The sequence below is a fragment of the Misgurnus anguillicaudatus genome, chromosome 19, assembly GCF_027580225.2.
Source record: "Misgurnus anguillicaudatus chromosome 19, ASM2758022v2, whole genome shotgun sequence".
Taxonomy (NCBI): Eukaryota; Metazoa; Chordata; class Actinopteri; order Cypriniformes; family Cobitidae; genus Misgurnus; species Misgurnus anguillicaudatus.
Genome location: NC_073355.2, coordinates 7,801,441 through 7,813,583, shown reverse-complemented (window position 1 = coordinate 7,813,583; position 12,143 = coordinate 7,801,441). Strand labels below are relative to the sequence as shown.

Below are 12,143 nucleotides of genomic sequence, written 5' to 3'. Positions count from 1 at the left end.
CGAGAGACAAACCCGACTCATCGTTCGGATAGAGACAAAAAAATGTTATTCTATCCTGCCGACTATGCCAAAACTGTTAGATCAGGTCTCCAGTGGACTCTCCACTCCAGTCAAAATATTTACCATCCAGTTCTGGATGCCAGAAAATATAAATTTACTTGTTTATAAGGCTTATGTCAGTTAAGAGGTTGATTGATCAAAGCTAGAAAATAACACAAGCAGGAGACGAGACTACATTTATGATGATAAAATAGGAACAGAGTTTTATTGATGGACAGTTTCAGTTGCATATTTCTCAATGTTCAAACTTCGTCTAACCAGCATGAATTCAACATCAACTCTGTTATACCGAAACTACTTAATAGCAACATCCCACAAATCTTGAACTTCCATAAACATTCTCTTTATCTATCTCTGTTTACACAGACAGGACAGCTCATGAAACTTCATAAATGTGAGACAATAATGAATATAATAATATATATAAAACATAGAAATATAATGAAAGAATGAATACATGAATAAACAATAATATAATGATAAAATTATAATAATGAAATTGATAATAATAAAAATAATATGGAATAATCAAATAAACAATTATATGGATAACTAATGATTATAAAGTGATTATGATGATTATGTAAATAAATGATTTGGAATTAACAAAACACAATAATAAAAACGTTCTGCACGTGAGGATCTAAGATAGGATCCATCACAGCAAACTAAAACGTAGAGGTGAAAATGCTTTTGCAGTGCCTGGTCCTTGGAGATCAGACTGGCTCTGTCCTTGTCAATTTTTAAATCCTTTTTGAAAACCTATCTTTGGTTTTCTTTGCTTTTGATGTTTAATCTTACCCCTACATTTTTCTGATCTTAAATTTGTCATCAGCCATTTGAAAATGCTAAAATACATTGCAGAAAAAACACTAGAGACAGAAGAAAAATATGAAACAGGGAGAAAAATAATTAAAACATGAAAATTATGACATACAGAATGCATGACATTATACAGATAATTTTAAAGCTGATTGTAATAATATAACATACATTTTAATAAATGTCCAATTTCACCACCACAAACACAAAAGAATAAATATGATTTTGTATTGTCTAAAACTAAATAAACAACACCAAATGCTTTACTGGATACTACTATATGCCAAAGAAAAGGACAAATTCTCTTAAACATTAAACTGCATTCCTGTTGTTTACAAGAGAAAAACAATAATTGACAGCAGAAAAAAAACTTAAAAACGTTTTAAACTCACCACAAACAACATGAAAACAAAATCATGCAAATAAAAGTTAGTATTGCATGCCATCTCATATGTAAGAGTTATTACAGAAACCAACGTTTGCCAAGAATGGACAGAAGCACAATAACAGTGATTATGTAAAGAAAAAAATAGGTCACATCTATTATTTTTGCTGCTCTGGTCCAGCACAGTGAGGCCCTCTTTCCAGTGTCACTGGTACATGTTGAGTCTTCATTTCCACTGGTATCTGTGTCCATATGGTCTCTTACACCACGCAAGGCGAAACTGTCGGTGCTGTGTCCTTTGTTGGTACAGTTGGTTTTAAAATCAAGGTGTAGCTTTTCATTTTTTTATATACATTCTTAACTTGTGAAGTAAAGATACAAGAATATATTACCAAGAACTGGGTTGACACTTACCATCTTGACCACTTACAACACCTGTGGTTTCCATTGATATTGCTGATTCGGTCTCTTTTCCTTTAACAATCAGAATATTCACAAAGATGGTCTCCAGAATGCTTAAGGCAATAAGTACAAAAATTGAACAGCAGTAAATCCCTGTGAAAACAACAAACTGTGAGGGAAATACACTAACAAACATATAAAAATATAGCCATACCCGTCAACACTCCCGTTTTTCACACCTATCTCCCACCCCTGCCCGTTTTGTTATTTCTCCCGGAAAACTCCTATAATTTAAACGGCCCTACCTCGTTATATGAATAATCACATCACTATATTATTCCAAGGTTGTCCAGTTGCCAGATCGTGTATGAAACAAATCCTACTTGTACAATAGACACATCATACAATTTTGAACCCATTTTTGACCGCAACCTACAACTCGGTTGCATCTGCGCAGGTAGAAAGGGGAAGTTGAATAACTAGACCGCGCATTTGCTGCTGGATTGTGGGTCAACAGCGCTACCATATTAGTGGTGGCAACTTTTTCATTAATCTCATAACAAATCTCATACAAACGTTTCGTTTCTGTGACCATGTGCAAATGCAACTGCAAGAACCAACAGGTGGTTGACATCAAAGTACCGCGAGAGCATTTCGGAAGCAGTCTTCTGTTATGACTTCTCGAACTGCTCTCACGGGACTTGGATGTCATCTGCCTCCTGGTTCTTGTGGCACCACATGAAGTTTACCCACGAATTTAACAAACCCTTTGTATCAGCCACTGGTTAGATCAGCATAGCAGTCAAAAACGGGATGCGAGTAATCACGTCCGCGAGAAATCATTTACCCACAAAATACAGGACACCTATACTGTGCAAAGACACGTAAATTACCTGGCTGTTTGGTTTTCTTGTCCCACGAACTGAAAGGCTTGCCAATTTTCATAATTTGCTAAGCCAAGTCAATCTCCATTGGTCTTTTACACCTTTATCAATCTCCAAAACATTGAAGCCTTCCTGCGTTACAAGTTTGTCCATGCTATCTGAAATAAAGTTTTTACCTCATCTTACGCGCTACAGCCAGAAAACCAGAAGTGGATCCGGTGTGTAGTGATTACAGAGCGCTTAGAGTGGAGAGAGGAACGTGATTTGGCTCCACTCCAGGCTTTGATCACATCCCACTTAAAAAGGTGACTACACATCGTCTTTATGAAAAGTGAATTTAATAATTTTGCAATTGACAGAAATCCGTCTAGAGACGGAGAACTTTAATCCATGTATAACTTTTCAGTTTTCGTTTTAGAGTGTACATAATAAAAAACGATGCGATGAATGAATGTACTAAATTAACTTACGAGATAGTTAAACATATCTACTAATTTTAAAAAGGGGAGGAGACCGCCAGAAACTTTTACAGAATAAAACCCGACCAGCAGTGCATTTCCCAAAAGCATCGTTGCTAAGCTGTTAGCAACTTATTTGGTTGGCAATGGGAATTTGGAGTGCAACCAACAAAGTTGGATAGCAACTATGGTTTTGGGAAACGCACCCCAGGTTAGGTTCAGAGAGTTACCCTGGAAACAGATTCTGAGTATAAGTTACCTCTCCTTCTGAAACAGGCTTGACTTACCCCGCTGTTTTGGGTTTCACCTACAGTACCTCCCATTCTGAAATGGAAAACCCAGAGTTTCCCTCATTTCAGGGTTAACAAACTCAGATTTTTCCCTTAATCATCTTTCTGAAATGAGCCCCAGAAGATCAATACATGCACAGTTTAAAATGTTTGTTTATTTTTTTGCTTTAGGTATTTTATAAAATGGGTAAGAGCGTCATCTAGTATAGATAATAGCGAAATTACAGATTACCATAAAACTCTTCAGAGAAGGGTCATTGGCAAGGAAATGTTTTCTCTTAATTGATGACATATGTTGAAGAGATGAAAAGATGTTGGTTTGGCCGGATGTTGATGAAAAACACACAAGCAATTACGTCACAGGAAAATAAGTGAACAGTGTCCCATGGTCCTTACCAGTGCCCGAACCTGTGTACACAATATACTAATTCACAACCTTGGGAGCTGATCGAGACACAGCCAAGAACTACAACTGACTTCCACAACACTACATAGACATTAAATCTCTCTTATTATAAACCAGGCTGACAATTTTTGTCATTTGTCTGCAGTTAAAGGAACAGTATGTAAGAAATGTACATCAATTAATCATAAAATGGCCCTGATACAGTGGGGCAAAAAAGTATCCAGTCAGCCACCAATTGTTCAAGCCCTCACACCCAAAAAGATGAGAGAGGCCTGCAATTCCCGTCAAAGGCACACGTCAACCACGAGAGACAAAATGAGAAAAAAAATCCAGAAAATCACACCGTCCGACCCTCTCAAGAATCCATTTGCAAATCATGGTGAAAAACAAGCATTTGGTCAACAACAAAAGTTTATGTCAATACTTTGTTATATACCCTTCGTTGGCAATGACAGAGATCAAACGTTTTCTGTAAGTCTCCACAAGGTTTTTACACACTGTTGCTGGTAGTTTGGTCCATTCCTCCATGCAGATCTCCTCTAGAGCAGTGATGTTTTAGGGCTGTCGCTGGGCAACTCAGATTTTCAACTCCCTCCAAAGATTTTCTATGGGGTTGAGATTTGGAGACTGGCTAGGCCACTCCAGGACCTTGAAATTATTCTTACAAAACCACTCCTTCTTTGCCCGGGCGGTATGTTTGGGATCACTGCCATACTGAAAAACCCAGCCACGTTTCATCTTCAATGCCCTTGCTGACGAAAGGAGGTTTTGAGTCAAAATCTCACGATACATGGACCCATTCATTCTTTCCTTAACTCGGATCAGTCGTCCTGGTCCCTTTGCAGAAAAACAGCCCCAAAGCATGAGGTTTCCACCACCATGCTTCACAGTAGGTAAGGTGTTCTTTGGATGCAACTCAGCATTCTTTCTCCTCCAAACACAAGAAGTTGAGTTTCTACCTAAAAGTTATGTTTTGGTTTCATCTGACCATATGACATTCTCCCACTCTTCTTCTGGATCATCCAAATGCTCTCTAGCAAACTTCAGACGGGTCCGGACATGTACTGGCTTAAGCAGGTGGACACATCTGGCACTGCAGTAATTGAGTCCCTGGCTGCATAGTGTGTTACTGATGGTAGCCTTTGTTACTTTGGTCCCAGCTCTCTGCAGGTTATTCACTAGGTCCCCCCGTGTGGTTCTGGGATTTTTGCTCACCATTCTGGTGATAATTTTACCCTACGGGATGAGATCTTGCGCGGAGCCCCAGATAGAGGGAGTTTATCAGTGTTCTTGTATGTTTTACATTTTCTAATAATTGCTCTCACAATTTATTTCTTCACACCAAGCTGCTTACCTATTGCAGATTCAGTCTTCCCAGACTGGTGCAGGTCTACAATTTTGTTTCTGGTGTCCTTTGAGAGCTCTTTGGTCTTGGCCATAGTTGAGTTTGCATTCTGACTGTTTTAGGTTGTGGACAGGTGTCTTTTATACTGCTAACAAGTTCAAACAGGTGCCATTAATACAGGTAACAAGTGGAGGACAGAGGATCCTCTTAAAGAAAAAGTTACAGGTCTGTGAGAGAAAGAAATCTTGCTTTTTTGTTATTGACCAAATACCCACCTTCCACCATAAATCGCAAACAAATTCCTAAAAAATCAGACAATGTGATTTTCCGGATTTTTTTCCTCATTTTGTCTCTCATAGTTGAAGTGTACCTATGATGAAAATTACAGGCCCCTCTCATCTTTTTAAGTGGGAGAACTTGCACAATTGGTGGTTGACTAAATACTTTTTTGCCCCACTGTATGTCACTATAAATTATTTTAATTTCAAATAATATCACTGACAAAAGTGGTCCGGCCAGGATATTGTCATTTAAAAAGTGGAGTTGCAGCCCTCAACTGATGTTTATGTTGTCATTTTGTGTATTGGCCAGTGTATTAGCAACAAGTTTTGTGATTGCAATACCAGTTTTGGACACAATCCTGCATACTGTTCCTTTAACTTATTTATTTTTATTTTTATAATTTTTAGTTTAGATAGTTGATTGAAAGCATTGAAACATGTTAAAGTTTTTATTTTTGTGGTTGTTGTTAATTAAAACACATTATTTGTTGCAAAGGATGTTGTAGACAAAGATGACATCACAAACTCTTTCTAATTGTCAAGAGAATTGAAGCACTACTTTTATAAGTGTTTTAATGTGGTTTAGACTAGGGGTTGGCGATATCTCGATATTCAAACTATATCGGTATATTTTTAGAACTCAAAAAGGATTTTGACATATCGCATATATCAATATAATGTTTATATTAAATTTTGATTTCGCCACTTTCCTTCTTTGCTTTCTCTGTGTGCTGTGCTCGCCCCCGCCTCCTTGCTTTTGTTCCCCCTCCCCTCGCGTGTTGTCTCATTTAACATGGCGGCGCCCTTCACGGAATCAACACTGGCCACCACGAATAGATCTTCCATGATTCCCATTTACATGTACAATCCCAAAACAGAAAAAGTTGGGACACAGCAGCAATCCTGAGCAAAAAAGGAATGGAACAATCCACAAATCTCATAAACGTATATTTTGTTCACAGTGGAATATGGATGGCAAATCAAATGTTGTAAGTGATACATTTTGAGGAATCTTGCCAAATATTGGCTCATTTTGGATTTCATGAGAGCCACACATTCCAAAAAAAGCTGGGACAGGCAGCAACAAGAGGCCAGAAAAGTCAAATGTACACACAAGGAACAGCTGGATGAGGACCAATGTTTAGGAATAGGAATGTTGTCCTATTCTTGTCCAATACAGACTTCTAGTTGCTCAACTGTCTTAAGTCTTCTTTGTCGCATCTTCCTCTTTATGATGCACCAAATCTTTTCTATGGGTGAAAGATCTGGACTGCAGGCTGGCCATTTCAGTACTCAGATACTTCTTCTACGCAGTCTTGATGTTGTAATTGATGCAGTATGTGGTCTGGCATTGTCATGTTGGAAAATGCAAGGTCTTCCCTGAAAGAGACGACATCTGAATGGGATCATATCTATCTAGAACTTGGATAAACCTTTCATCATTGATGGTGCCTTTCCAGCTGTGTAAGCTGCTCATGCAACACGTACTCATGCAACCCAAAACCATCAGTGATCGAGGTTTCTGAAATGAGCGCTAATAACAACTTGGGTTGTCATTGTCCTCTTTAGTCCGGATGAAATGCATCCCAGTTTTTCAAAAAGAACTTCAAATTTTGATTCGTTGGACCACAGAACAGTTTTCCACTTTGCCAAAGTCCATTTTAAATGAGCCTTGCCCAGGGAAAACGCCTGTGCTTCTGGATCATGTTTAGATATGGCTTCTTTTTTGACCTACAGAGTTTTAGCTGGCAACAGCGAATGACACGGTGGATTGTATTCACTGACAGTGTTTTCTGGAAGTATTCCTGAGCCCATGTTGTGATTTCCATTACAGTAGCATTCCTGTATGTGATGCAGTGCTGTCTTAGGGCCCGAAGATCACGGGCATCCGGTATTGTTTTCCGGTCTTGACCCTTACGCACAGAGATTGTTCCAGATTCTCTGAATCTTTGGATGATATTATGCACTGTAGATGATGATAACTTCAAACTCTTTGCAATTTTTCTCTGAGAAACTCAGAAAACTGTTTTTCGCTGCAGCATTGGGGGAATTGGTGATTCTCTGCCCATCTTGACCTCTGAGAGACACTGCCACTCTGAGATGCTCTTTTTATACCCAATCATGTTGCCAATTGACTTAATAAGTTGCAAATTGGTCTTTCAACTCTTCCTTATATGTACATTTAAATTTTCTGGCCTCTTTTTGCTACCTGTCCCCACTTTTTTTGAAATGTGTAGCTCTCATGAAATCCAAAATGAGCCAATATTTGGCATAACATTTCAAAATATCTCATTTTCAACATTTGATATGTTATCTATATTCAACTGTGAATAAAATATAAGTTTATGAGATTTGTAAATTATTCCATTCCTTTTTTACTCACAATTTCTACAGTGTCCCAACTTTTTCTGTTTTGGGGTTGTATATTTTACTGTTTAAAACGGCTTAAATTCATTGTTGCGAGCGCTCAGCGTGCCCCTGTCTCTCTCTCTCTCTGTTGTTGCGTGAAGCGCTTCCACAGCGCGCGTCTCTCTCTCGTGACAGTAAAAAGGTGGCAGTGCTTTAATGTCCGTTTCTCCGTATACTTTCTTTTTCGCGTAAATGTCATCAGTCACGGATGTTACTGACAGAGAAGACGACTGATCTAGTTTATCATGACTAAACAAGGGTTAGCAGTAGTGCTTCACACACACACAGACACACACATGTTTTCTTGATGTGAGAGCTTTCTCACTTCCTATGATGCGGTGTGCAAGCGCACGTGTTCTGTAGTTTTCTGTGTAACAACAACAGTGTTTTCTCTCATATTTAACCCATTTACTCCTAAAACGCCTAAAACATATGTTATTTCAGGATAAATACCCTTATCTCCTGAGGGTTTTCAGAAAAAATACTAAGAATTGTCAACGTCTACCAAAAACGTAATATCTGAAGTTGTTGTTTTATTTTTGAATAAAAAGAAGGCAATATATGTATTCTTTAGTTAAAGTATAATTTTTGTATATATTTTTTTAATGTTGCAGAAGCACTTTGTTCCTACTTGAACTACCTCTTTGCACTTCAATAAAAAAAGCCCTTGTGGATTTTGACATATTTGTTTTGCAGTAGTTTTTTGGGAAGGGTATTTTTCACGCAAAGTCATTTGATATATATATATATATATATATATATATTTCATAACTTAAAAAATTCAGCTAAGTAGCACCATAAAACAAAAAATAACATAATAATAAACATGTTTTGACAAAAATGTTAAAAAATGGATTTATCTCTTTTTGCAACGAAACTCATATATATATATATATATATATATATATATATATATATATATATATATATATATATATATATATATATATATATATATATATATATATATATAGGACAGTATAATAATAGGACAGTTATGGATAGTACAGTAGTGTACAGTATGTAAAAACAATGCTTGGTCATAGTCTGGCTCAGCGACAACATAAATCACATGAAGAATAACTGTGACTATTCAACCAAATACATAGCGGGCAACTACATAGTGGGAAAATGTAAATTGGCTTACTTTTATAACAGGCGTTATAGGACCCGCAGCAGATGGTTCATTATTGGAAAGATATTGCTTCGGCATGTATCAAGCACCTCCACAGGTAAAGGAAATATCCGGACATTTAGTACTTTTCAGCTACTGAGCAAACACCTCATGGTCAAAATCCTCAACGTTAAATTGTGCATAGGGGTGATTCTCACGAAACCATTGAAACACCATGGCACTAATGATTTTAGCTTTAAAATGTGTAATATAGTAACATTAAAAAGCATCAGAATTAACACAATACTGTGTTCTACCTTGCAAAATGTGTGATTTTAACATAAGAATTTATAATTGTAAATTTTATCTCATTTTCTGCGGAAATTCTTATTACCGCAATGTGTCCGGCTGTGTTTGAACATGCGTTATGTTGTAATTTAATCAAATTAACACAAAAATATTAAGAAAAAAAAAAACATGGATGTTTTGCTAGACTACTTTAGATGACAGAAAAAATATTTACTGAATATTCATGTATAATAATAATGAAGAAAAATTAGGAAAATGATGTGTCCATGCCTGATGTTCTCATCCTCTCAACACTTTTTGAGAACAGTTTAAGCACACATACAGAATTTTAATAAAGTTTGATTTTGAGTGACCAAGCACATGGACCAGTTACTTCAAGATGGCTACCAGGTAAGATCATTTTTTTACAGTTAATTTGAAATATTGTCTTGTCAGAATGCTTACACGACATTTTGATTATCATTACCGCAACAGATGCTTATTAAATGTTAATTTATTAATAGAAGCATAATACTTTGATTTTAAATGCATGTGCAGAATCTCCAAATTATGTTCTTTCAGGTTTGTCATGTCATTTTGAAAATATGTCAGTGTTGATGTTTTCTGACTGTTGCGGTAATGAGATTTTTTAGGACTACTTTTTTAAATTATGTTACAAAAAGTGTTAAATGATAAGTAAAAGTTTTTAAATTAATGTTGCCATTTACTCCAGACTTTGTTTTTCAATGTCTGGTGGGAAAAAAGTAAATTTAAGCAATTTTTACATTTTCATGCTTGACATTTTTAAAACCAAGTTTTCGTGAGAATTACCCATAGGTCCGGCAGGTAAAGTCTTTTGCCAAAGGTGTTGGACTGAGGCAAGCAAGCAGCGGCAGCTCTCATTAACCCGTAATGTTACGGGAATTATTTTCCTCCTGCTGCCGATGTATTTTGGAAACAAAAACTAAAGTTTGGAAACTTTATTAAGCTTCTCTGTTTCATTTTAATTTAACATACTTAGCCAACGTCTGTGGTACTCTGTAAAAAGTGCTCCGGGTAGACCTGTTTGAGTCGTGACTCCCTCGGATCTTTCACCCGGATCTTTAAATTAACTCATGAGTTTCGAGTCTCTAGTATCATTAACCACGATCAGTTGAGTCCTACTACAATTCAATGTAAAACCATAAACAGCGCCACCACACACACAAACCTCTTTCAACATTATTGATGAGACTTTGCTCACTCTACAAATCCACTCGTAACCGGCTGATCTGTGCGAGAACTGACCCGAAATTCTCACTCAGAGCCGGAACATTGCGGACTCGAGAGACATGCGAATCTGCAATGTCTCCAGCCCTAACTCGAGAATCTCTCAACTCGTAACAGGCTGATCCGTGCAAACTGTCTCTTGATTCAGAGCCGGAAACACTGCAGACCCGCAGATCTGCCGGAAACATTGCAGACTCGAGACTGCAATGTTTCCGGCTCTGAGTGAGAATCTTGAGTCAGTGAAGTGAAGTCTCATGAGTCCCATGGTCTGCGAGTCTGCAATGTTTTATGTTTCCAGCTCTGAGACTCTCGAGTCGTGAGGATCAGCCGGTTACAAGTGGGTGTGCAATGAGTTTCCTTGCCGATTTACTAATACTGACTCAAGTGACTCACACAACCCGGATCACTTTAGTGAGTGACTCACAATAACCCAGATCCTTAAAATGAATTGAGTCTGCCAGGCCTACACTGTAAAAAAATTCTGCAGAAATTACAGTATTACTGGGTATTACTGGCAACTAGCTGCCAGTAACTTACCGTAGATTTTACATTTATGTTATTTACTGGCAACATTTTGTTTAAAGTTAAATGAACATGAAACATTTTTAGACTTTATCTTCTACAGTAAGTTACTGGCAACCAGCTGCAAAATTACAGCAAATGTTTTACAGTGTAGCTTGGGGTGTGTGGGGGGAGGGGCAAGAGGAAAGGCACTATATATTACACTACTATACTTACAACATTAACTTATTCATTATCATTATTTGGCAAACAAGAGGCAAAAAACAATGCAATTTATTTTAATAGGTCAAGTGTATACTCAGGGTACCTTGCGAGGCAACTTATATAGGTCTTACTGGATAGGCCTAGCTGGCACAGGTGGGTGTGCCATACTTTTACAGAAATAACCAATTGTACCCAGAATGCAAGTTTTTTACAGTGTCAACCCCTGCTCCTGAAAGAACATCTTCCCGCAGGGTTTATATTCAACCTAATGAGATTAAATGTAGTTTTTCATGTTTTATAGACAATCATGTAGACTTACCAATTAATGGGATTTTACTGACAGTAGATGCCAGTCTGTCATTAAGAATCTGCAGTAACACGGAAAGGGACAGCAGTAAAGTCACTTTAAAACTCAACTTGTCTCCTGCAGATGCATTTATGAAAAAGGATGCCACATCCAGCACAAGGAAACAAAATACTGGAAAAATTAAGTTGATTATATACAGAAGAGGTCTCCTCTTTATGGTGATCTGCAATATAGAAATAAAAATAACAGAAAAGTGAATCTATCTGCCTGTTCATCCATTTATCTAATGAAGCAAAGCTCTTTCTTGTATTATAGGAACATGTGTTTCAGCAGAAAGAGATATATTTTAAAGGGGACAGAGAATGAAAAAACATTTTTCCTTGTCTTTGTTGAATAATGGTAGTCTACCCACATTCACAAACATACAAAAAGTGCTAAACATGCTAAACATCTCAGTCTCATAGAAATTCCTCTTTTAGAAATGTCAGCCAGAAAATGGCCCAATCTGAAAAACGGATACTTATGACATCACAGGCATCTAACTGCCCATCCACTTTAAAATAATTGGCAAAATTTTTTGAGTGGCAGCAAAGTCAGCCAATCAGTAATGAGATTGCAAGTTAAGCCAGTAGGGGGAGCCAAATAGGTGCAAAACCACTTGTTTAAAATCCCCCACCCTAATAGAGCTATCTGGGAG

The 12,143-nt window shown here is 37.3% G+C and overlaps 1 protein-coding gene across 1 annotated transcript in view; it reads right to left on the bottom strand.

Annotated features, from left to right (window-relative positions):
* Positions 1-242: 242 nt before the first annotated feature.
* LOC129429016 (5-hydroxytryptamine receptor 3A-like) overlaps positions 243-12,143 on the bottom strand; it is a 32,806-nt gene continuing 20,905 nt past the window's right edge. Inside the window, exons 4-6 of the mRNA XM_073856519.1 lie at positions 11,459-11,669; positions 1,682-1,822; positions 243-1,563 (exon numbers count right to left, since the gene is read on the bottom strand). Of these exons, the coding sequence (XP_073712620.1) occupies positions 1,346-1,563; positions 1,682-1,822; positions 11,459-11,669 (570 nt within the window). The 3' untranslated portion in view covers positions 243-1,345. The remainder of the gene's footprint in view (positions 1,564-1,681; positions 1,823-11,458; positions 11,670-12,143) is intronic.